General features: G+C 45.3%; 1 protein-coding gene across 1 annotated transcript in view; it reads left to right on the forward strand.

Annotated features, from left to right (window-relative positions):
• The window catches only part of defl (Integrator complex subunit 7), a 48,462-nt gene that overhangs the window by 2,062 nt on the left and 19,381 nt on the right, over positions 1-27,019 (forward strand). The window contains exons 3-14 of the mRNA XM_075869432.1: positions 1,260-1,443; positions 2,257-2,460; positions 3,091-3,213; positions 4,205-4,319; positions 6,662-6,769; positions 7,908-8,014; positions 8,886-8,982; positions 13,150-13,295; positions 14,969-15,145; positions 17,195-17,335; positions 21,600-21,794; positions 23,904-24,007. Of these exons, the coding sequence (XP_075725547.1) occupies positions 1,260-1,443; positions 2,257-2,460; positions 3,091-3,213; positions 4,205-4,319; positions 6,662-6,769; positions 7,908-8,014; positions 8,886-8,982; positions 13,150-13,295; positions 14,969-15,145; positions 17,195-17,335; positions 21,600-21,794; positions 23,904-24,007 (1,701 nt within the window). The remainder of the gene's footprint in view (positions 1-1,259; positions 1,444-2,256; positions 2,461-3,090; positions 3,214-4,204; positions 4,320-6,661; positions 6,770-7,907; positions 8,015-8,885; positions 8,983-13,149; positions 13,296-14,968; positions 15,146-17,194; positions 17,336-21,599; positions 21,795-23,903; positions 24,008-27,019) is intronic.

The following is a 27,019-nucleotide window of genomic DNA, read 5'->3' on the forward strand; positions in this document are numbered from 1 at the left end:
GACTTGAATTAAAGGCTCCATCCTATAAAGAACGACTCCTGTTTCTGTGCAAATAAAATTTTAGATCCGAACCAGCTTATGGTCGAGCTCAATGTGGTGTGTGTGGCCACTTTTACTGTGCATGCGCAACAGCTGGCCCAAACACTGCCAGAACATGCTCGAGCGCTACAGAAGTTCGGGATGAGTCACAGCAACAGAAACTACAGTGAATTCATCGTGTGCTCTCTCACATCTGTATATACGCATCAAATCCAGTGGGTAAGATACTCAACTTCAGAGCTTGGGAACCAGCCTTTGATTCCAAGTGCAGCAAAGCCAAGAAAATACAAAGCGACAGCCTTGGATGCTTCATCAAATGCAGCAGTTGCCCATAGGCATCAGCACAAGTGATGCCACAAATCATGATCATATGGCGACGTCACCATATGATGTCATGATAACATCACAGATTGTCAAAATTTGTCAAGTCGCACGACATCACCACATGACGTCATTGCTTGATCAAAGGCTCGCCAATTGCAATGACAGTGCGAAACCATGGTAGGTTCAGGAAACTCCGGGGAGGGGGCAGGGGAGGACCAGTGCATTCACCGTGAAGAAGGTGGCTTTCACTTTCGAGACATGTTACGCGAATGCATAAGGGATCTTACTTAACTTTATTCATTTATTTTCTTTTCATATTGACTCTCCTTGCATAACAGAGATATGCACCGATGAATACATGGTTTTCTCGTTGAGTCGGCATAGCAGTGCTTACACATTTAACACTTTGTGGCAGGCGATTTGTGAGCTGGTGAAGTTGATCGGTAAGCATGGCTTATTCGCGCTGCCAGGAAGTAGACCAAGGGTCCACAGAAAAAAAGACACATAAATGCGCGTACTAACAATCATTTATCTTTGTGTCACTCACTTCCTTATGTACGATCCCCCCCCCCCCAAAAAAAACAAAACAATAAGAACACCGAAAGACAAAAACGAGCTGTACATCTGTGAGCATATCACCATCCACGAAAAACACTTGCAGAGCAGAGCGATCATATCTAAATTATTATCAGTGCCTTTGAAAACTAATCTTTTGAAATAACATGATCAATGGTGAGCCAACGCAACCTTTATTTGTTGTATGAATGAAGAAAGGCCTCGATAATTTCTTGTTTTGTTCATTGAGTGATATCTTCTAATAATGGTGCAGGGCCTCTTTACTGTGGTTTAAACCTCATGTGTTCTAGACAGCAGCTCACCTTTGCCAAAATTTTTAGGACACTTGGAAGCATTGCGGCCATCGTGGCTGAGCGTAAAGACCTCCACCATAGCATCCGCAGCAGCCTCGAGTCTCACGACGCTGTGGAGCAGGAGGCAGCCATCTTCGCAGCTGCACGCTTCGCCGCCCAGTCCAAGGCATTTGCGGCCAACATGTGTGCCCGTATTGGTCAGATGATCCAGGTGACTGCAACACGCTTTTCACATCAGCTGCAGGTGCTTGCATGCATAAGTAGACTCATTAAACTAAACATGAAGGAACCAGGAAAATGTGTTTTATGGGTTGAATGCTTTGTTTACTGAGAGATGAACGAAGGTGCAGAGTTTGTGTGTGAAACCAATTATATTGGAGTCAGTTGTTCTGTTTAACAGATTTCCTTTTACTAAAAGCCTACTCTACCGACCATGGCGTCAGTGGCACAGCCAGAAATGTTTTTTTAGGAGTGTTATACGGCGCCCCTAAAAGAAGGTCTGCGCCAGAAGATTATCTTAGTCATTTTTTATCTTCAGTAAAGCCAAATGGTTGTGTGTTTTGTTCACTGCGATGTCTACATAAACACACGGCATGCCGTAAACCGCGCTGGGCTAGCAAGGTGTCAACACAGTAGGAAGAGCAAAAACATTTATTGAAAAGTATAGCTCGTATTTATAGGCAGCTGAGTGGCAGGAAAATGACGAGCAACACGTGCTACTAGCAACCGTCTTATGGCGTGCAGGCAAGCCAGATGAGGTGGTAATAGGTGTGCCCACACAAAGCGCACGTGAAAATGCAACAATGGTAAGACAAATTGAGCCATTGTGGTACCGTTTGTGCATGAAAGGAATGAGCCATTAGTGAAGTTAATTCTCCCAAAGCGCATTAAAAGAAGAGACGGAGGTAACTGAAGATTTGGTCTGTGAGGTCACGTAATGGGCTTTTCATGTTGTGCCAGTGCAAATACATGCACGTTCTGTCATAACGCATGTTGTCAAGGGGTGTGACTCGCGTTTGCCCAGGGTCTGGCGACACCGGTGGACACCAAGCTTCGCCTTCTGGGCGTGCTCGAGGGGCTGCATCAGGATGCCCCCACCGCCGCCCTGGTGCGGGACGAGTGCCTGCACCGTCTGCTGCCCCGCTACCCGTCTCAGAGCCTGGTGCAGGCCACGCTGCGGGTGCTCACCCGCCTTGCTGCCGCCACCGTCACTCACATTCCTAGCCAGGTAAGGCCTTTATACTTGCCTTGTGCTTGTTTGCCTGCGTGCATTTCTTGTGAACAGTGTGGGTGTGCTATCAATCAATCGTATTTTTTAATCTGAGTCTTTTCTTCATACACATACAGGAATGTTACATGTGTTTAGTATACATGAGGAGGTCCCAAAGTCGAAGACTGTATTGGGACCTCCTGTTAAGGGCAGATTGTAGTAAAAAATAGTGTTTGTAGCAACATAAGCAGTAATCGTAAGTGTGAACTAAACACACTTGCAGAAGAACAGTAAAGAAACATAAAAAATGAAAATTAAATATATGCATCGAAACAGACTGAAGCGATGAAGAATGCTAAGCAGTAGAACTGAACAAAAATAGCAAAAGCTATAATACATAAAATTTGGATGTTGAAACAAAATGAAGCTATCAAAAGGAGCAGTATTTGTAACCATGTATAATGTACTCTGTTACTTCAGTCTTAAGTGTCTTGTATTTTTTGTAGACTCTGGCAGTGTATTTCATGATAGTTCAGTGGGCGATCCGAGTGTTGCTTGTTTTTCTAGGCGCATGTCTGCTCGGTAAGCAGTATGATTGATGGATATGTCTGTGCTTTATCTTCAATGTGTATTTGTTGTAAAAATCAGATCGGGACGCTGGTGGAGTACCTGAGGGATGACCCCCGGGAAGGGGTCAAGGCCCAAGCGCTGGACGACCTCTGCCTGCTGGCCACCGAGCAGCCTCACCTCTGGGACACCGACAGCGTGCACGTGAGTGGCCTGTGGACTTGGGACGGGTCAGTGATTGTGTCCTAACAGCCTGGGAAAATGAAACAAGAGAGGCTGAATGCACTCTCCAGTTTCCCCTCTCTCGTTTTTCTGCGCCGTTTTCCCAAGTAAGGCTCTGCCAGGAAGCTCAAGTTTGGGCCCTTTTGCAGTCTCGGTCATGTCGAAAAACAGGCCCACCCATCGAATCACAAGTGTACTGGCCCACACTCGAACATGAACATTTGACAGACTTCTGTCGGTCACTGGCTCCACTCTTGGATGATCTGGCTCCATTTTGGTTGAATGAAGGGGGATAGATAACAACCGAGAGCACTGCTGGTAACGGCGCTGACGGCAACTGCCGACGACCGTGCCAGTGTGGTCCCTACGCCACGAGACAAAGGGGAACACCAGTTGGAAGGTGCTTTTTCCAAGTGTCGCAACACTTTTATTAGAGGCGTCAACAGTGGTGAAGGGCACAGAAAATTGCTATTGCGTGTCATTTTGTCCACATATGTGATTCACCAGAACCTGCCATGTACAAATTCACAGGCAAAATCATTTTAGCCTATTAGTTCTGATAGTTTAAAGTTTTCTTATCCACTAGAGCAGAGGTCGGTAACCTTTTGAAACTGAGGGTCATGTGGATGAAGCCGACACAGTGGGCGCCTAATGGTAAACCAGCAGGGGAAGTTTGCAGATGCGCACAAAACTGGAATAAACCCATGTTTATTTACTGCATGCATGTTCACACAAGGTTCCACCTTACAAACATGTTGCAAGAGAAAAATCTTACGTTAGATGAAAACTGGCATGTTGGCCCTCACCTAGAAACTGACGAAAAAAGGGGCAGGAGGGGGGGGGGGGGGGGTTCTTGTATCGCTCTGGGGGCCCTATGAAACTGCCCAGTGGGCAGAATGTTGCCACTCCCTTCACTAGGGCTATCACTCATGCAAAATAATGCGCTGACCTTCTTGCAACGACTGTTGTGCAGGCGGTGGTGCAGTATGCACTGAGCACCCCGTACCTGAACCTCAAGTGTGGGGCCCTGTCGGTGCTGGTGCTGCTGGCACAGTCGGTTGCTGTCGACAAGTTCGACCTGATGCCAGGTACTCGCTTTGTGACCATGAAGTTTTCACTGTTCTGTTTGTGTTTTAAAATGTTAAATAATTAATTAATTTATTTATTCACTCATATCCTTATTTTTTAAAGACCACCTAAGTGTATTGCATCAGTGGTAGTTATTGTACTATCAATACGGCTGTCACTATGATCAATTTGAATTTACACTTAGACCTCGATATAACGAATCTAGATATAACGAAATATTGGCTATAAAGAAGGAAAGAAAAAATAGTATTGCGATAGATATAGTGTTAGGAGTGTACCATTATAACGAAGTTTTGGAAATAACAAATTTATTTTCATTGTAAGATGGCACTTTGTCATAATTAGGTTTGAGCGCATATTGTTAAGTGAAATTCAGTATGTGATCTCTTAATCTCCACTTCCGTACTGCATTCTTTTCTGCCTCAACTGGGGATCTCAATTGAACAGCACTAGTTTGCCAAACGAATGCCGGAAAGTCGAAATTGGTGTTCTGAACATTATCAAAAGGACGCTCTGCGACGTTGCCTGAATAGTAATTGTCATTCGCCTTGATGAGACGCCGACCTGTCTCACATGCCTTGTCCACATCAGTAGATGGTGCTCCAGTGCAATGAACGGTATGCGGTATTAATTTACCAGTTGGTTCAAAACTAGTACATAATGGGTCTCACAATGTCACTGCTGTGATTCCGTGAAAAGAGACAAGCTGACAGCAACAAGGTTTATTGATTAACTTCAATTTGTTTTTGTAGGGAACAGAAGCCCTAAAGTTACTGCGATAAAATCTGAAACTAAAACAACGAAGTGAATGAGCGGGTAGACGAGAAACTTGTGCAGCCAGGTGATTGCACATATTGTTTTTCCCAGCGCGACACTTCACATAATGCAACATCGACACTGGCATTACAGATTGCTCCCGTTATGAACGTGGTGACACCTGTGGTTGGGGGAAAAGCAGTGAACAAAATACAGTAAAAGCTCGTGAATACAATCCTCGTTAATTTGGAAAATCGACTTATTCGAATGTGCTACCCGGTCCTGGCCAGCATATGCATGGTTTAATGGCATCAAGCTCTCGTTAATTTGCCCACAATTGGCCACAACTCAATTTATTTGGACGATTTTCGGAGTGCACCGAGCATGAAGTGCCTCAAATTTGTGACGCAAAACGGTGAAAACGGCATTTTTGAACTACCAAAATGAGGTGGTGTGGTCTGCATTGCCATTGTCGTCAGAGCGAATTGTAAAGTAATGATTGTAACGATGTTCTTGGTTGTTTTCTGGTTATCACATCTCAGGTCAAGTTAGCTCACTGAAGTCTTGAACTGTGGTCACATAGTAAGCAATGTCGTGAATCGTTAAAATTGCGGCTTGTATACTGCTCTTATGCGAAGTACCGGATTGGCATATTCATCAAGAAAATGAAAGTGTAATAGGCCACTGGTCATTGTTTTTTTTATACTTTTAATAGCCCGAAATTTGACTGATTTGAACATTCTTCTCGATCCCATAAAAGCTGGAGTAACGAGCTTTTACTGCATTCCGTTTTGTAGCTTGTTTCTCCAACAACATGTGGTGCCGCGATCAGCCGACCTTCACAATTTCGTCCATTTGGTGTCCAAATGCTGATGCAAGGAGCCGTGGCATGTGTGAACGTTTAAGCACTTCAAATATTTTAACTAATATTCCAATTTATTTAGCTTCGACATGAATTTAAGATTTCTGAAATTTCAAAGCACTCTAAACGAACATATAGGCGTACTTTACTGCTTCCAAAATCATTTGAAAAAATGATTTTACTGCAGTGGGAGACCACAGCTTTGTGGGAATGTGTACTCGGGTGAAATCCGCGCTTCCATAAAGCCGCACGGAAGTGTACGCATCGCTTGCACGTTGATTAATCCTTTTTTACCACCTCACATTTCCGACAGAGATAAGAATGCTTGAGGCCCATGTGCTGAGAATTAGGTGCACGTTAAAGAACGCCAGGGGGTCAAAATTTGTTGAGTCCTCTATTACCACATTCCTCGTAATTTTAAGCGGGTTTCGGAATGGTAAACCCTGACAGTTATTCTGATTTACAGTCCTCTTGTAGGTAAAAAAAACATATTACACAGACATGTATGGGCTAATTATGGCAAATTTAAAATGTAAAATGTTTTACTGCTGATTACTTGTACCTTATGATTATTCAAGTCCTGCAACTATTTGAATTTGGCTTAAAATTGTTTAGTGTTAATATGCATTCACATTGAACTCACCTTGTGCCAAAAAAGTGAAGGCACAAGCTTTTAATGTAGCCAATGGCAACTCATATTAAACTCTAATATGCTACTTGCAGACGGTCCTGTGCTGCAGCTGTGCCGCGAAGGCATCTTTCACCACCAGGTGCGGCTGGCATCGGCTTCCATTCGTCTGCTCACCCATCTGGCCATTCACGCCGCCCGGGGTGGGTACTAACACAGGGGGTTCTCATCTATACAGCTCAAGTGGAACTTTTCTTTCGTGTCCTTTGTGCGCGTTAGGTGGTCAGGTGGTCGTGACAGAAAAGTGTACAGAGCTCAAGCTGAAAGTGGTTGAACCACTTTCAGCTTGAGCTCTGTACACTTTTCTGTCACTGTTTATTGAGTGAACTTCTACCCTGCAAAAGAAGTTTCACTCGAGATGCGAAGATAGCGGTGATCAAGACTGCTGATTGCTAAGAAAAAGCTGATTGGTGGTAAGGCGCGTCGGCATTTATACGCGAGGCATTGAAAATGAATCCAGTCTCATTATTGGTGGCCGCTTTGGTTCCAGAATAAACTCCAGTGTTTGTATTGCCTTTGCAAACTTATTAGAAGTGTCTGAAGCAATTGGGAAGTTTTGCAGACATTCGACTAGGGCCAGCGCAAAGGGTTACATGTGTAACATGCCTTAGTGCCATCATTGGGATCTGTTGGTAGAGCACCCAATACATAATCTCAAGACTGTGGGTTCAGCTCCCACTGAAAGAAATTGTGATTTTTTGTATATTTAAATTGATTTCGATTTATCTAATTACATATTACCACACCGCACTTGAAGACAATTGATAACTAGTATGCTTTCCCTGACCTCACTGTCCATTGCATTCTTTTGGTTGGACACGGTTGTGTCAAGCAATGAAACGAGCCCCTTGAAAAAATTTCCTGCCTTTCATTCTGCCAGTTATATAAAAGAAACAATGCATGATAGTACTTAGCTCCGCACGATTTCGTTGGATTCTTGCACATACAGTAGCTGTAATGCTCACATATATATGAAACTCTTTAAAAGGAAATTTCTGCTTAAGTAGAACAACTGCCTCTAATATGATAGGTTTTGTTTATTTGCCTTATGCTCCCCTGTTTATCTCTCACTGAACAAAAGTACTGTTCAACAAAACACATTTTCCTGGTCCCTTCAGGTTTTGTTTAACGGGAGCCTACATAAATTACACTTTTACGATGTCAGCAGGTTGATTCAGTGCACTGAAGGCCACATTTACAGCATTTAATCTGCTGTGTTCATGTAGTGATCGTAGTCACATGCACGAGAGCTACAAGTGATGCTCTCGGTGATTGGTGCAGAGGACTTACTGGATCTCATGCCGGAGGTGTCGAGCGCCATCGAGACCCTGCTGATGATTCTGTGCACCCAGGAGTCTGAAAGCGATGACGCCAGCCATGCTCTGAGGGTGAGTGCAGTTGTGTTGGTGACTAGTGTTCACTGAACACTCGTGTGCGTCTACGAGCTTTGTTCATGGTTTTTCGTTTCGCTTTCAAGTATTTATACCCTAACAGACTATTACCTACATGTTCTTATCAAGCAGCATGAAAATAGAGACGGAGAAGAGTGCAATAACTCTAATTCTCTATCTGTGCATTATCCCGAGCTTCACATTGATAGAAACGGCCTTTGAGGTTAAAAGGCCAATGCGGCAGCATCAATACTTTGGTTGTGTGGATCTAGTCATCATTCTTATCTTGTGTATGCTAAAGGAGTGTGAAAAGAAGAACAAAGACTATTTCCGCAGCACTCTTAAAGAAGTTGCATGGATTCCCTATTGCCGGAATGTCTAAGAACCCATGGGTTATCTCATGTTTCTTACGTGGTAATTAGACTACTGGATGCAAACTACACTTGCTTTCTCCTGTGTCCACTGTGGTTTGCTAGTGGAGAGCAAGCTGGTGAACTGGCATAATGAATGTGCGTGAACTGAAGAAATGACAATCAAGTATTTTGTGGCCCAAAACTACAATATAGTTATGAGGCATGCCGTTTAATAATTTAAACTACGTGGGGTTATTTAAGTTGCATGTCACTTTACTTAGGCAGGTGCTGTTGCATTTCACCCTTGTCAAAATGTGGCCCCTGTTCACTGGACTCAAACCACTTGCATTGTCAAGCCTCAAGCATCTTGGGTACTAAGCTACCACTGTGGGTGCAGCATTATCTTGAGACGAGGAGCAAGAAATCAAGTGGGACTGTTGTGCTCATTTTGTTTCGCTACTGTGGCCTGGTAGACGTGACAGTGTTGGAACTGTGCAACCAAATTTTCAACGCAGGGTTGCTTGCGGTGCATTGTACTGCTGTGCGATGCAGACCCTGACCTCTGCAGCCAATTCGTGGATGTGTTGGGCTCCTTTCTCTCCTTCTGGTCAGGTCAGTTATCCCTTTTGTTCGCTGCCAATTTACATTACACTGCTGGGACATATGTCGGCCTGGTCTCTCTGTAAAAGAGGTGTCTACACAGCTAAAGTGCAGACAGCTGGTTGGAAGGTTGCAATTTAGTTGCAGTAGAAATCGTACACTTGTGCGCACTTTTGCTGTTGGCATAGTGTGTTATATAAAGTCCAAATCGATGGCATCACTCTGCATGTATGTTATGTCGTGAAAGGTTGTGGAGGGTGCAGACGGGTGCAGTTCAAGCGGGAATGAAATGCGCTGGCTATCCCCGTTGGGTGAAGGAGCATGAGGGGCTGCAATAGAAAAGGGCTGCGTTGCTCAGACTGGAACTGTGAACTTTGATAAAAGATATGTACAGTTGAATCTCATTAATTTGAACATGCTTAATACGAACTTCTGGTTAATTAGGACTGATGATGTAATACCGTCAAAGCTATGTATATTCCAATAGGCGAAAACACCTGTACTTCGAACGCGCAAGCACTTGTGACGGTTAATTCGAACATACCGTGCTCTGAAAATGCTCTCAGCACCACGCCCAATTCTGCGGCGGCACCTCGGACACCTCAACGCTGCGTGGGAAGAAGGAAAACAGGAAAAGGAAAGAAATTGCTGTGGCGGATTGTTTGCTCTCTCTCAAATGCCGATCTGCAACGTGCCTGTGCCATGCTTCTCCCTTTTTCGTCTCTGCCACATAGAGACCCTTCTTCTTTCAATGCCGCGCGCGAAGAAGAGAGAAAAAAAAAAAAAAAAAGCTGCTGTGAAGTGTTGATTCTCTCTCAAATTCCAGTGTGCTTCTCTCCGCGTTAAGACACTCTTCCTTTCTCGTCATGTTCTGGCCACGCTGCGGCTGTGGCACAGAGGGTAGCAGCGGAGACGCAGTCGTTGTCGTCTTTAGAGTGGCGGCGCTGGTCATAGCCGCGCGCAACTTCTCTTGCCAGGAGATTGCTGAAGTCTAAGTAGCAATGCTTTGCAAGTTGCGTGTGAAATTGATTGACTCGCTGCAAGGCAAACATATGCAGATGTGCATCCTCGATTATTTCAATTAATGACGGGTGTCCGTTGATTTGTGAATAAATGTAAGTCTTCTGAAACTTCCCTCGCATGATGTGGTAGCTCAATGCACATGCGCCACTGCATGGCGAGCCCTCTATTCATTCAGCTTTCATTAATTTGAACCTATTTTAATTTGAACAAATTTTCAGGCCCCTTCAGTTTTGAGTTATCGAGATTCGACTGTAGTTTTGCGTGCACTGGCACGTACTATCTTGGCAGACATTAGTACACGGTTCCTATCCTTGTGCATTCCATGATCTCCCATCTTACTTTATGTTGAGTCAAGAGACGCCACTAAAAGTGCCCATCCCCATTCTTTGCTCTCTGTGTACAGTCGAACTCCGCTTCAGCGAACACCGCTTCAACGAAATTTCCGCTACAACGAAAAATTCACGATTCCCCGTCAGCAGTTCATAGGAGTCAATGCATAAATATTGTTGCCACAACGAACACTTTTTCTTTGGTCATCTCGGTTAAACGACATTATACAATGCAATTCCAGGATCAGACACTTATTGCTATGTAGTAAACCTATTCTTTATTATTTTGATGCATTTTCAGAGCCTGAAAATGCGTCAACGAAGTCTAAAACACATGTTTGCACCAATATAAACCGCCACTGTTTAGCAAGCATGGGCGCCACCATTGCTCGATAGCGATGGTAATGAGACTGCACTGCTTTTTCCACTGGCTTGCTTTTGTGCCGCAGACAATTCGAAGCTGAAGCTCAGTCGCTCAGTTCATGGTTTCCTTCACGCAGCTGCTGGGTGCAAACCAGAACGATGCCTTTCCGATTCCGATGCTTATCATTGTGTTCGGGCTTGGCCAGTGTGGTAAATAATCAGAGCGGCTGTTCATCCGCATTATCAACAAAATCAGCTAGCCACGAGTGATGGATGATAAGAATGGCACAGAATAATGCAAAAGTCGCCATTCCACGATACCCTGCCTCCATCTCGGCGTTGTCGGATACACTTTGACGGCGGACAGCTGCTGGTGTTAGCGTGTTAATGCAACTGTTTGGTTCATTCACGAAGGTTGTTTTAGGCGTTATTTCAGCATGCTTTTCACCATGGCCTCGCTATGCATGGGTGAAAATTACGTCGTGACGCTGCTGGGAAAAAATTGGAAGCATCTGACACTTTTTGAATTTTAAGAAATAGTTTCTCTGTTTTGCTAGCTCAGATCAGCTATATTTTTTCGATTTCAATACAAAAAAATTTTTGCTTCAACGAAATTTTTCCTGTGCCCCGTCAGTTTCGTTGTAGCGGGGTTTGACTATATGCGTTTCCTTAAGTGGCATGTATTGAAATGACTACGATATTGTGTCTTTGTAGATGTAGTGCCCGTGACATTTTTGACATTGATCAGATATATTCGAATGGAATACTGTTCTAAGCTACAGCTCACTGCTTCTAAGTTTCTTACTTGCCTGTCCACAACTTTGGTAACTTTCTCGGCTGCTTAGCGGTGAATTTCACAGCGACTTTTTGTGGCACACGCCGGTGGACCGTGCTCTACATTGCATGGCTACCGATGGAGTTGCTGTCATGATACAGTAACTCACTGCGCTGCTTCTTGATGCCTGCTTTATCTTTATCAAGTCTTGAGTAAGTATAGTAGCTTCCTGTCCAGACAATTTCGAAAATACCGCAGTTATATGTTAGTTTTATAAGACGCTCATCAGAAGTGCTTCTAAAAAGACATTCTAACAAGCCAGGTGCATCCTAATAATATGTCACGGGAAAACACTGAATGAAGTAGACTTACAGCAAAGAAGAAATGACAAAAAAAGAGCATTTATTTCGCAAACCTTAATGAAAATGGTGTCTTCAAAGAGCATATATATGAATCTAATGAGCGCTCAATTTCGCGGGTTCGTAAAAATACGCGCTTGATATATTGCTACTACTTTTCAAACTGTAGCTGGTCTCTATGTTGACTATTTAAAAAAAAAGGAAAGGTGGAGGGGGGGAAGGAGAGACAAGTACAATTTTCCTCCAAAGGATAGAAAACCTATTCTTTTCGTAGTTAATTTTCTCCTGAGCTCATTTTACTGGCTCTGATATCACTTCTGGAGATATTTCTATCACGTGCGGTTGACAAAGCCTATTTGCACTGAGTTGCTTCAGAATGTTTGCAAGCTATTCTTCGAGGTCCGGGTATTTCGCCGTTTTAAGCACATAGTAACTTTTTCCAATTGACGTGCAGCCGAAGATCTCCGTTCGCGCTGCTCACAGTGACAAGCCTCAAAATTGCGAGATCGGTGTGTGAAATAATTTTTTGTCATTTGCTTTTCTTTGGAAAATGGCCCATCACAGTTTTCACTTCACTGGGAACAGATGCGACCATGGTGCAGGTCCTATGTGAAACAACATGCGCCGATCACAACATAAGCTGAGCCGCCATAGTGGGACGCCAAAGACAATACATGTAACCCTTCTGATGGGAGTGTCAGTTTGTCAAATGAGGTTTCTATTTTGTCCATTATTCTAACACAGATTTTTTGTAAATGGGAAAAAAGGCGCGAGAGGACATGTAATGCAAGCCAAGAGACGCAAAAAATGAGCGGAGCTCTCTGTATATGTTTGCTTGGACTTCACTCAGAGCTCAATGTAACGAACCCAAATATAATAAAACATAGATTATAACGAAGTAAATGAAAATAGTCTTGCAATGCATAAAGAGTTAGGAATATACCTTTATAACGAATTTAATGGTAGATGCAATTTCGTTGCCATGAGGTTTGAGCGTATATCTCCTTTCGCAGTGCTTTTTCCATTTATAAAATGTGGGACCAACTAGCTCAACGAACCCACACTTGCATAAATTTTTGTTCTCGTTGTCCCTTTCATTCAGCTTTTTTTTTCTCCCCACTCTCTTTGCATTTTCCCCTCTGTACATGGTGGAGGAGATTGCACAATAACGTCCCCAATTTCACCAACTTGTGATGATGTGATGATATTTTGCGTCACTCGTGTTGACGCCAGCTATGCTGACAGTCACTTTTGGCGCTAAATAGGCCATTGAATGGTTTTGTGATAATATTTGTGAAGTTGTTCTAGACTGTCCTTGATTGTTTTGCAGGGGCTGCCATGCTGTCTGTGTGCGAAGGCCTGTGTGCCCTGGGAAGCCGGCGGTGTGGGGTGCTGAGCCGCATCGAGCCCCGCATCCGGCAGCTTCTCAGCACGGCCAGCAGGGGTGCCATGCCAGCCATTCCTCCCAAGGCATTGGTGAGCACGCAGTCAATTCCAAGTTTGCCTACTCACCATACTCCCTTCATCAGGAGCGCGGAGTAAAATGAAAAAGGAGCGCAAACTTCGCTTGTCAGAAAGGGACACATTTGCAGAGCCTGTTTCTACTTCACAACATGTCCACCAGATGGGACAACGAATGAGTATATGCTAAGGTCCCTGTGGGTGAAGCTGTTGAGGAGAGATGCTGGTACTCTGAATCTGCATAGCTGTTGACGAGTCAAGCTTGAATATTTTTGCCTTTTTTCTAGCAGTGGTGCAATGTTGTCCTTTGCCTTGCTCCTGCATCTGCTTTCCCATTCGTTTTTGTCGTCTGCTCTGCGTCGTCGCTGTCAGCTTCCCCCGACGTCGACAGTGCACACGTGTGAGCACGTTGAGTGACTTCCACACGCCTTGACAGGTGGCACTATGCGAAGTGAGTGGTTGGGGCTGCCCGTGCAGGGGAAGGAGAGGGCATGTGCAAAGGTGTGAAGAGAAGAAAAGGGAGTTAGCTAAGGAATGAGCTAGACCTCACATCCGCTTTGCATGGCTTGTCTCGAGCGAATGTGTTGCGTGATGGCAGAGTTGGTCCGCGAGAGCGACAGGTGTAGATGGTGAGCCAGCTTCTTTGCCGCTGAGAGGGGTGTACCATGATTGTTGCAGCACTCTTGAATGTCAAGAAAAGGCCCCGCCGCGGTGGTCTAGTGGCTAAGGTACTCGGCTGCTGACCCGCAGGTCGCGGGCTCAAATCCCCGCTGCGGCGGCTGCATTTCCGATGAGGGCGGAAATGTTGTAGGCCCATGTGCTCAGATTTGGGTGCACGTTAAAGAACCCCAGGTGGTCGAAATTTCCGCAGCCCTCCACTACGGCATCTCTCATAATCATATGGTGGTTTTGGGACGTTATACCCCACAAATCAAATCGAGTGTCAAGAAAACAAAGCATGACTAGGGTCTTTTGTCAAAATTAGCTTTACAGTGAAGCCTCGGTATAATGTACCTTAATCAATATAACGAAGTTTACGGACCTTATTCTAACTTCGCGTTCTTATAGCACAATATATATAACAATGCAAACTTAAAATAATGAAGTGCATTTGTACGGGATTTGATTGTAGCAAATTTTCGTTACTCTTGCAATAAATTGAAGCTGTAAATAAATTGATAGAGCAGTGCAGTAAATTCAATCTACTGCTGGAAGTGGTTGCCAAATGATTGAATTGCAGGCAGTTGTTTTTCAAGTCTTCTGCAGTGGCATTGCAATGACAGCACTTGCTTTGAGTGGCATATTTTGTTGATAACTTTTGTGGATACGATTCCTCGCTTGCAATGAAGCACCATCAGTTCTTTCCAAAAACCTATAGGAACTGATTACATGTCTCTCCGAGCAATCTGTTGTGTCAGGATGTGATTCGCAGTGCTGCTGAAATTTTATTATTTGTTTTATCCATCATTTGCTAATTTCAGCTGCTCGGCTAACCTGTTCGATGGTGCTGTGCCGAGTTTTATCGCCAAGCTTCATACACCAGCCTTGTGAATCTTAAAATTGGTGGGAGTGCTGTGTGTGAATATGCATTTGCACATTGAGTAGCTTGTTGTTTTGGACTCTGCTGGCATTGAAGCAGAAAGAACGCGTTCCACACAAGCATCCAACTCGGATGTTGTTTTGCACAGGTGTTGCTGTGGACGCTGGTCCTGCAGGCAGGAGTGGAGAGGGGTTCCATTCCCGTATCCCTGGAAGAAGGTTTGGCAGGCATGGATGCCTGGAGCGTCTACAGAATCGCGCGGCAGGCCACTCGCTACGGACATTTTGCAGCTGCTGCGCCTCTTTTCGCCAACCTTGCTAACAAGGTCGGTGGCTGTCTATCCTGAAGCATTGTGGAATAGGGTAAAAGACAAAGGGACACAGACTAGAGCTATAGACGATATAGGCGCTGTACAGGTGATACAGTGTAGCGTCTCCCTTGCCTGTGTCTCTGTGTTTTTTTCGTGCTTTTCCACCATGTGTTCGTACAGACGAATCTCGATAATTCGAACTTGAAGGGGCCCGCGAATTCGTTCGAATTAAAAAGAGTTCGCATTAATGAAAGCTAAATAAACGGAGGGCTCTCCATGCAATGGCGCATGTGCATTGAGCTAACACACGAGGGGTAAGTTTCAGAAGACTTACATTTATTCACAAATCACAGGACATCCGTTATTAATTGAAGTAATTGGTGATGCACATCTGCAAACGTTTGCTCTACAGCGAGTCAATCAATTTCGCACGCAGCTTGCAAAGCATTTCTACTTCGGCTTTGGCATTCTCCTGGCAAAAGAAGTTGCGCGCGAAAATTTCCAGCGCCGACACTTTTGAAAGACGATGACAACAACGACTGCTGCATAGCAGAGCCTCTTGCTCTCTGCTACGCAGCCGCAGCATGGCCAGCACGTGACGAGAGAGGAGGAGCGTCTCCATGCGGAGGAAAGCAGATCGGTATTTAAGAGAAAACCAACACTCCACGGTAGCCTTTTTCTTTTTTGCTCTCTTTGCGCGTGTCGTTGAAAGGAGAAGGGTTACGTGGCAGGGAAGGGAAAGGGGAAGCGTGGCAGTGGCGTGTGAGAGACCCCCCCCCTTCATGGTGAAGAGCCGTGCTCCCGCAAGTTGCAAGGGCTGCAGAAAATAGTGCCTTTTTCCTTTCCTTCAACCACACAATCATTTGACCCAGCGACGGCTATCTTTTTTTTCCTTTCTCTCTTCACGCGTGGCGTTGGAAGGAGGAGGGTCTTTACACGGCAGGGACAGAAAAGGGAGAAGCGTGACACGGTTGCGTCGCAGATCGGCATTTGAGAGAGAGCAAACATTCCACTGCAGCCTTTTCTTTCCTTTCCTTTTCATTTCCTTCACGGGCAGCGTTGAGGTGTCGGAGGTGCCGCGGCGGGATCGGGCGGGGGGCTGAGAGCATTTTCAGAGCGCGGTATGTCCGAATTGACTGTCAGAAGTGCTTGGGCATTCAAATTATCGGGCGTTTTCGCCCATTGGAATACACATAGCTTTGACGGGACCTCATCGTGTGTTCGAATTAACCGGAAGTTCGAATTAAACGTGTTGGAAATAATGAGATTCGAATGTACCAGCTAACGTACACAAGCGTTTCCTACCACCTCTTTCAGTGAGAGCAGTTCTAGCGTTCATTGCTTACAGAAATGAAAACAGCCCATAGATGTTGCTTACTGAGGGAACAGGCCTTGGAAGTTAGCAAACTGCAGAGGTGAAAAAAAAAAAAAAAAAAAAAAGATTTTTTTGGTTTTTTGTTTTGTTCAACATCTGCAATTTGAAATCTGTGGTTTAGTCGAAAACAGACGATTAGCTTCTGAAAAAAAAATTTTTTTTGACACCTATAGTGAGACAGGGGCATAGAATTGCATACAGTGGTGCTCACAATAGTGCTCACAGAGGCATCTGTTGTCTTTATCACCTCTGAGTGCTGCCATCGTTCAGCAGCACAAAGTTCAACCTTCCCGTTCTGGCCCTGGCACCTCCAATGACCACACAGAAAAAGCACATTTAAAAAAAAAGGAAAGTCTAGAACAGTGAGCAGTGACAGTGACAAGACTAATGCAGATACTTAGGGATTGTAAGTAATTAAACCCTGTTGTGACAAAGTCGCATATGGTGCTAAAACAGCTATTTTTATACATGAAAGTTTGTTATAAGGATGTATTTGCAACAATGTATTTCTGAAATTTTAGTTTTTAATTTTCTTTTTTATAATTGTTAATTTGCGATATCCGTAGCCATGAAATCGAGGTTTGACTGCGTAGTGATGTTGCAAAAGCAACAATGAGGTAGTTATAGTGATGTGCATGTTTGTAATGTAAGTGTGCATGTGTGCTCACACCTTTCTGGTGCACCCCCAGGTGAGCTCGGAGCAGCTGCACTTCTGGCTGGTGAGCCTGGCCGAGCTGTGCCGAGCCGAGGAGAGCCTTCTGGTGCGCAAGGGGCAGATGCAGCTGACGGATGCACTCACCCATTACGTGCGGGCCATTTCGGCACTCAAGGTATCGCAAGCCTGGCCACATACTTTGTGCTTGCCAAAAAAAAAAAAAAAACCAAATAAAATTATGGACCATCTCCTCGAAGGAAACGATAATGGTATGCGAAGCAGAAGCGGTGCGCACGCAATTGATCTGGCTAAAACAGGCGTCGACGCGGATGCTGGAAGAACAGTTTTAAGTGAAACTCGGTGTAGTCTTTACTGGAGTGAACATTTCTTTGAAACGCAAAAACACGGGAGGCAGGCGGGTTTCGTGTAAGTTTCATCGCAGATAAACAAGCCCAAAGAGTGTTTCCACTCGACGTGCGGTTGAGCGTTGTGTGCGGTAGAGAGGGTGAAGCGAGAAAGAAGTGCGTTGCAAGTGGACGGAGGAACAACACTTTCTAGGTATGTTGGGATGAACCGGCAGCTGCTGTGGGTGAGAGAGAGAGTGACGTCAACGCGAAGCTGTGTCTTGACCTACTTGGCATCGTTCGAACAACTGCGGCGGAAGGGGGGGGGGGGGTTGCAGCCCGTTTGCGCGGAGACACGGACGAACAGCATTACACAGGCTAGTCAGAGAGCTGCTTCACAATTAAAAAAACCGAGCAGCTGTTTCATGTACGAGGCAAACTGATGAGCGAAGCTCCTTCGAAATGAGATGCAAACGACTATGCGCCTTATCTAGTGGCTGGCGTTCATGAAGGCTGTAGCGTAGAAAGAGCATTTGCTGTACGTGATGATGGGAACGATGAGCGAATGAGTGTGCGGTGCGCGCGGCGCAAGCCATCTGCTGTTACACTTGTGCCCAACGGGAGCCCACCTGTTGTTTTGCTCAGCGGGCTTGCCCAGTGCAGGCACCGTCAACGGCAATGGTGGAGTGCAGGTTCGAGGAGCTTCGCGCCTAATAAAAAAAAGCTAGAAAAAGTTTCGTGGACGTTTGAGCTTCGCCTTCAATAGTACAACGCAGCAGTGTAATTTGCCTCCGTGTGCGTTACCTTCTCAATTGCTTGTCTGGCTTTGGTTCCCGCTGCATGCCTCAGCCGTGCCACAAGGAAAAAAACAACTATGTAACACTGGCCGTTTCAAAGTGTCCTGCGGTGTCTACGCAAGTATGATTGTTAAGTGCTCACTACATCATACGGTAGACTCTTAGTGCAAAATGGAAATGTGTTAAACGGAACAATCCTCTCTGCTATGTTTGGTTTTGGGCTTGCATTCTGCACACACGTTCAGCTCTCAGTAAGCGGAACTCCTCTTAAATGGAACATATTTTCTTGATCTCTTCAGGTTCCATTTATTGAGAGTCTACTGTAATTCTTGCAAATCGACGAAGGGCCCACAAGGCATCTGTAAGGCAACACTGCACAGCTGTTCGCTTTGTTGATACCTTTGCAACTGATGAGGATTAAATATGTCCCAGGGCTTTGCGATGGGTGGGCTTTTCAAACACTCACTCATTGTGCGATTCACCAGTTTAGATGGCTGTTGCGATTCTACGCTTCTGCCATGTCATTTACTGGTGCTAAGGAGACTCCTTGCGCTAAGTGACATTCGCGCTTTTTTTTTTTTTTTTCCCAAGGAAGTTTCAAGCAGTAGCGTGGCTCTGTGTTAGAGCACGCTTGTCCCGCAAACGGCTTTGGTTTGATTCTCACTCAATCTGAAAATTTTTATTATTTATTATATATTTGCATCTTTCTTGATTTTTTGTTCACGGACAAGATGATTTTTTTGCTCACAAACGGTGACACCAACACTGAAATTTCTGCAAAACAAGCTCTGTACTTTGACGCTGGCGAGCAGAGCGAGGCGGCACCTGTAACTCGTATAAACAAAAACGAGCTGCGGGCGAATGCCGGGAGGTCGGCACCTATATTGACTGCCTTCGATGACGTTTTCTTGGAAGCGCCTTTTGGAAATGCATAGCGTTGTGTGCCGTAACATGTCCGTCAGCGGCCCCCGTGCGACCGTTGAGTAGGCACAAGCTATTTCGCATGACTCTGACAGCGACGGAAGTGATCGTCTACACAACGAGCTTGGGCCTCCAATTGATGACTTTAAGTGTTCGCCACGGATTGCCACTCCGCTGCGCTAAATGGCCCAACGACTATGCCGTTGCAGATCTCGATGGCTGGAGGTATTCGAGCAGCGTGCTTGCATCGTGTGAACGTGACCTTCACTCGAGAACACCATGCAGCAGTGTTCTTAACAGACACGCAGGGAGGGTTTGGGAGTGTTGAATTTCGCAACGTGCCGAGTGTGCATGACGAATAAACATGCTGCATTTACCCAGTCTCACATCAGCAGTGACATGCGAGGGCCAGCTTTCTCAGTTTTCACTGGAGAAAGGGGCATGCGAACTTTACTAACGCAGCCATGTTAATATAAACATTTTATTATCAAATCTCACCTGACACAGGGAAAGAAGGTTTGTCAGTGTGGTCTTCTCATGGTATTGGAATTGAGGGTTGAAGGGAACCTGAAGTAACTTCAAAAATAAGAAAAAGATTTTAGAGCTTAGAGGGTGGAATCAGAATTTGTTAACTGCTGAATTCAAATACTACTAATGTGAGAGTTTTTAAAATCAAACATAAATTGCATTCATCTGCAAAAAAACACTGGCTGTGGCAGCTGATAATTTTGAGACTGAGTGAACGCGGTGTTGCTACAGGGTCATAGACTAGAGCTCTAGTCTGACTCTAGAATGGCAAGCCGTGTCATTCACCATGGCAATGGCGCGATGGTCAAGCTGATCACTCAGGCTGTTGTTGAAGTTATGATAGACGCTTGTTTACCTTTGTCGCTATGGCAGTTATTGTAATACGGCTGCAATACTTCCAGCATATCTGCATTTACTTGGGCCCTTGGTACAGTGCTCTCCCGGTCAGTTCGAATCACTGAGTTGCGGGTATCTTTGTTGAAGTACGAAGCGGTACTGTCAATTGGACCGGAAATGACATCCGTCCCTTCCACACATTGAGCGTAGTTGGTGCGAGGTGGAATCTTTCTTTTCATGTTTTCTGAAGCACCTGTGCATCACTCGTGGAAATATTTAAGAACATCCTCAAAATGGCATTTGTCCTTGTTAACCACGAAGGTTTACCGAATTCTAAAACCAGTTCTGCTTACCTGTAAAGGAACTGTGGTTTAGCGATACCGCATAAGTGCAATGAGCAAGCTGTGTTGTATCTGTAAGCATAGGACATACATCCATGCACTGTTTTCAGATTTGGGCAACATGCTATGTGTGTAATTGTTGTCTATTCTCCTGCCTGTGTCTCTGAAAAAGTTTATCCTTAACAATGCTCAACTAATGCATCTGGCTGTGTTCCGCAAGAATCTTTCATTCATAGACACTTGCTGGAGAGCTTCTCAACACTCAGCTTCTCAACACACAGTGACTGTGTGTTGAGAAGTTGTTCAACAGGCCATGTTGCGACATCTCTACTGGGGGACTCATGTCTGTCGATGCAAGACAATTTTATTAGTGTTGGCTTCAGCGACAACTGTTGTTGGATCATCTCTGTGAGCCTTCATCTTCTCCTAAAATTCTGTATTATTTGGAACCATTTTTTTTGTGTCATTAAATTGAAATTTCAGCAAGCACCTGCTGTAATTTCACTGCTAATTTCAAATTTCTCCGTAGTAGTAGTGTCCATGCTATGGTAGCCTATTTTAATCTCGTTTAATGCGGCCTAAGAGCTTGATATCTGAGCAACGTGCACCTGATATTTGTCGTGAATGTTCACCTTCTTTCCGCTACATAATAATTGTATGCTGGACGTAGCGCAAGGCACCCATGAGGATTTTCAGAGTGCTGCTAGCAGAAGCTTGGCCTTTGAGATCTGTACTTTTTAAGATGGTGCCTATGACGAGAAGGCCAGCAAGAGTAAAGTTTTTAAGATCGGCGTTTGCTGCTTAGCACAGTTGCGTTTTCTCATTGTTGCAGGCACTTCATGCCATTCTTCTCGCAGCCTGATTGCATTACCATTGTGTTTTTTGTGTTTGTAAGCTGTCGTTATGCGCCATTCTATGAATGAGAGCGAGAAGGCTACAGAGAAAGTATACGTGCACTGTTGCTTTTCGTTCTTGTGGAAAGGCTTTCTGGCCGCCATCTTGAGTCTTTGTGCCGTCCCGGGAAAGCACCACCATCTCCACCTGCCCACTAATTGCCAGAGCTAATTACTTGGGGGCATGTACCTGCTCAAGATTTTGTGGTACGTCGTAGTACCAGAACGGAAATGCTCAAATGTCTGGGTTGCTGCATTTCTATTTGGGCCCTTTCGCAGGCGGCCACGACACCCGCGCATGCGCTGCAGTTCCAGGCAGAGTACGTGCGGCTGCGCTGCGAAGGGGTGCGGGCACACGCACAGCTGCTGCAGGCGTGCAGCTGCCTTCGCACAGCACCTCCTCCAGCCATTGCTGCCTCCGTTGCGTCAGCCACACGGGACGAGCTTCAGAAGTGTGGACGCGTCGTTGCACAGGTAACCTTCTATACCAGTATTTTTAGCATCAAGATCTGGTACGGGAGCATGTTGCATGGAATTGTAATACAACCACCGTACAATAATTCAGATAACTTGAAGGGACCGTCTGAAAATGTAAATACTGTATGCGCTCGTGTAAGGGTTGCAATTTTTTCGCTCATTTTGATGGTGTGTAGCCTTTTCTTGGGTGAAATTTTGTTCGATTTTCGATCCATGTATAGAAAAACTTATTTAATCACGCCATATACAAAACCTCAATACAACGAACTTGATTATAATGAAATATTGGTTATAATGAAGTAAATGAAAAATAGTCTTGCATTAAGTGCCCCGCCGCGGTGGTCTAGTGGCTAAGGTACTCGGCTGCTGACTCGCAGGGCGCGGGTTCGAATCCCGGCTGCGGCGGCTGCATTTCCGATGGAGGCGGAAATGTTGTAGGCCCGTGTGCTCAGATTTGGGTGCACGTTAAAGAACCCCAGGTGGTCTAAATTTCCGGAGCCCTCCACTACGGCGTCTCTCATAGTCATATAGTGGTTTTGGGACGTTAAACCCCACATATCAATCAATCAGTCTTGCATTAAGTACAGTGTTAGAAATGTACCTTTATAATAATGTTTTGGATATAACGAACTTTTTTTTGTATAAGATGCAACGTTGTTATAGTGAGGTTTGAGTGTATACCTAATGATGGAATGCTTAGCTGCGGACAACCTCGCTAGATGTCTTCATCGGTATTGCTGCTCAGGTGCGGGTCGTACTTGCTGCTCGGGTCATCTGCACATTCATGTATCCAATCATTCTTAGCTCCGCCTATGGCACTGGAAATCCCTGTGACCCAAAAACTCTTTACAATCATGTCTGTGGACACTGCACGACATGTGTTTAAAATCCAAAGGACGCGACGACGCTGCTGCTTGCTGGCAAGCTTTTTTTTTTACTTTCATAATTTATGCCCAAACAACGAAACGTTCCTTTCCTTTGACCGCGTCCTCTCCTTACGTGAGGCTTCCTTACAACCAAGTACCGACGGAGGAAGCAAGCGTACTTTGAAAGCTCCCTTAACCCGTCCTCGCGGGAGGAATGGTTGCCGCGCTCCTGCGTTCGAGATTATCGAATATAAGCTTTGCTCACAAGCGTTTATTCTGTAAAAAAAAGTTGGGTCACCACATCACTTCCAAATTGAAGTGTTAATATAGAGACGCGTGTACGCTTTCTTCCAACTACGATTACTGAATGTGAAAAGCCACCGTAGTCAAGCGCAAAACGTGGTCCATTCTAGCAACACTGCGCGCCGTCGTGCCTGGCACCGTGCACGCACGCTCGCCGCTCGTGTCTCCCCGCAGGGAGTGGGTGGGAGGGTTGCCTCGAAAACGAAAACATCACGTGGGCTAGCTGTGAGGCGAAGCGCTCGTTCAGGGCAAGGAGCGGACCTAAGGGCGCACGAAGGTAGCCCCAGAGCAACCTTAAGCTGAGGAAGCGCCAAGGAAGCCTTTACCGAGGGCTCCTCAGTAAGGAAGCTTTCAGAGTGACATAAGGCGGCCTCACAAAAATGAAGGCTTCCTTACTGAGGAAAGGAACGTTTCGTTGTTTGGCCCTTAGACTGCCAAGAGGGAGGGAGTGGCTCTTACACAAGTGCGGCTCTTAGTCGAGTGTATATGGTCGTTACAAATCGATAATACAAAACTCGTCATAAGGTAAGTGAGACAAGAGTGCTGTTATTGGAATAGAATAGTGTATTTTTACCGTAAGTGACACACTTTCATTATGAGTCATGAGTAGGATAGTGTTGCTAGTTGAAAGTGTGTCTGTGCTCTACTGAGTTGCCTCCTATCATAAAACATGGGGAATATTGATGTACTTTATAAACACAGCATAGATAGCATAATGGCTCACAGGGCTCCAACATGTGATATGTTCAACCACACTGTACATGCCATCTTCTGGTTGGTCATGCTTCATGGAGTGAACATTGTAATGTGTACGTAATACTTTCGTCCTACATCATTTTCATATTTGAAGGAGAGGCACACATCTGCATCTCGAAATCACTTTCTATTGTCATTGTCCATCTCACAAGGCATCCCATTCTTTTCTCATGGCATGCAGCTGCGCAAGTGTTCCCGTGACTTCAAGTCCCTGGCTGACCAATACGGCGTTCTGTACCAGACGCTGTTCGATGCAGACCCAGGCACCTTGCGTAACGTCCAACTGTATCCTTGAATGACCAGTTTTCTTCTTGTCCACTGCTCAGAGTAATTGGGAACCAAATTTTTGTGCGTGCATCATCACAATTGTGATCAGCTTGTTGGGCTTATTGAGCTGAAGAGTGGTTTATAAACTATGAAAAAACATATACTCCAAAGAAAATACTACTACCTGTCACATCTATCGTAAATTCAACCAGGATACTCATATGCTTTCTGATATGCCAGTTACCATACGGGCTTAGTACAGCACGAGGATTTCTCTTATCAATCTCAACTTATGCAGCTAGAAGCATTTCAAGTTTGCAAATTTCCAAATCTCTTCCTGCCATCCATGCCCTTGATGAAAGTTTCCTTTCCAGGAAACTTGTTTTGTAGATGACCAGTTATCTGCCATCTGCATCGTATGAACTAAAAGGCCTACCGAGGTCTTGGATACCGGCATTTTTTGTCCATTCCATACTCGTGTCGTCATTTGCCATTCCCAAATTGTTTTCAAGGATCATCCAGTTTTGATGGTGTTTGGCCCTGCAATCTTAACAATGCTGTGTTGGCTATCTTTAATGATAACGATCAGCTGAATTGATTAAGCCTGGGTAACTGAAATAGCTATCTAAGAACCAGCATCCTCTGAATTAACAAAAAATGCTAAAGTATTACGTGTGTTTTATATTTATCTGAAACTAGACTGATTCCCATGTGTGTTTTTTAGCAGCGTTTACATTTATTTTAACATTTAAGTAAGCATATCCCTTTGCATCATGGCATCCTCATTTAGAGACATTATTTACTTTTGCTATTTTTGTGTGCAATTGGTGAGGAATAGATCACAAATGCTACATTAACAGTATATCAGGCATCTTTGTTGCTCAAAGCCTGTTTATATCTTGTGTGGTTGAAATATTTTGCTAAACATGATTGCTTCAGTGAAGGCTGTACCGTGTTTAACGAGATGTTCTATATGAGGCGTTTCAGCGGGAATATAAAATTTTTTTGCCTCTTAGGAGTGCTTGGTGCCAGCACGTAATGGTATCATGTGATTTGAGAGGGTCTCTGAATTTGGTTTGTGAAGAAATATAGCATCACAGACTGTTCGATCATAACATAAACATTCGCACTTGAATTACAATTAGCTATTGTAAAATAGAGTCGAACCTCGCTACAACGAAACTGATGGGGTGCGGAAAGATTTTCGTTGAAGTGAAAATTTTTTTGAATTGAAATAAAGAAATATAGCTGCTCTGAGCTAGCAAAACAAAGGAACATTTGTTCTCAAAATTCAAAAAACGTCCGCTGCTTCCTATTCTTTCCCAGCAGTGTCACGACGTGATTCTCACCCATGCATAGGGAAGCCGTGGTGAAAAGCACGCTGAAACAACGCCTAACACCGCTTTCGTGAACGAACCAAACAGTTGCATTAACACGTTAAAGCTGTTCGCCGTCAAAGTTGTGGTGTACACGTATCCCGAAGGAGTACGGCCACCAGCGTGGGTTCGGTCTTAGCGAGCCGCAGGGCACGCGTTAACCGTCGCCGTGGCGAGAACACGATACTGCTCAAGTCGCAACACTTTATTGTGGCAACACCAAACGCAGTACAGCCCGTTGCAAAAAGGCGCGGCGGGAAAGCAAATAGGCTTATCCACGCCACGGGCACAAAGTACTACACAGGGTGCCACGAGCACGTCTCCGCGGTAAAGGTGATCCACGGAGATACAGGGACAAAGGGCCCGGTTGCTCGAGCGAGGGCAAAGGCGCTCGCGTTGGCTTCGGAGGGAGACGGGTCGGCGTAGCTAGGCCACGCACTAGGACACCGTACTGCCCTTCGGCCGTGAGTACGCAGTGGGGTAACAAAAGGTGAGCGTTCGGCTCGGGCGCGAGGCGCCGTCGGCGAAGTCCGACGAGCCCCGAGCGACGGGACTCGACGGACGGAAAAGAATGCGTGGCTCACCGTTTGAAGTCCCGGACTGTACTCCCCGCTCCCGACGCAGCGCGCGAAAACCTCTCGGGGGTCCCCGCGCGCGGCGCCACAGTCAACATCCGCTACCGGGTGAGGGAGTTAAACGTCACTCCGCCCTTCCCAGCGCGGCTGACGGCAAAGGAGGGCAGACATGTCGGTACATGAGAATGGCAGAAAAGGCGAGAAAGCCCGCGCAAAGGCAGCGGGCCAGCCTCAATTCCCACAAAGTGTATCCGACAACGCCGAGATGGAGGCAGGGTATCGTGGAATGGCAAAATTTTCATTATTCTATGCCATTCTTATCATCCATCACTCGTGGCTAGCTGATTTTGTTTATAATGCAGATGAACAGCCACTCTGATTATTTACCACACTGGCCAAGCCCGAACATAATGATAAGCATCGGAATCGGAAAGGCATCGTTCTGCGTTTGCACCCAGCAGCTGCGTGAAGGAAACCATGAACTGAGCGACTGAGCTTCAGCTTCGAATCGTCTGCGGCTCTAAAGCAAGCCAGTGGCAAAAGCAGCGCTGTCTCAATGCCATTGCTATCGAGCAGTGGTGGCGCTCGTGCTTGCTAATTAGCGGCAGTTTCTGGTGGTGCGAACACGTGTTTTAGACTTCGTTGACGCATTTCCAGGCAGGGAACTATGAATTTTTCGTTGTAGCGGAAATTTCGTTGAAGAGGCGTTCGTTGTAGCGGAGTTCGACTGTATACCTATAATTTGTTCTAACACTTCCACTTACTTTGAAATTGGTCTTCATAACCTTGCTATCAAATTATGTAAATTATGAATGATTGATCATAATACATGTCGTAAATCATAATACAGTCGAATCTCATTAATTCGAACACGCTTAATTTGAACTTCCCGTTAATTTGAACTCACGATGAGGTTCCGTAAAAGCTATGTGTAATCCAATGGGCGAAAACGCCCGGTAATTTGAATGCGCAAGTACTTGCGACGGTTGATTCGAACATACCGTGCTCCGAAAATGCTCTCAGCTCCCCGCCCAATCCCGCGGCGGCACCTGCGACATCTCAACGCTGTGCGTGTAGGA

The sequence above is a fragment of the Rhipicephalus microplus genome, chromosome 7, assembly GCF_043290135.1.
Source record: "Rhipicephalus microplus isolate Deutch F79 chromosome 7, USDA_Rmic, whole genome shotgun sequence".
In the NCBI taxonomy this organism is placed as follows: domain Eukaryota; kingdom Metazoa; phylum Arthropoda; class Arachnida; order Ixodida; family Ixodidae; genus Rhipicephalus; species Rhipicephalus microplus.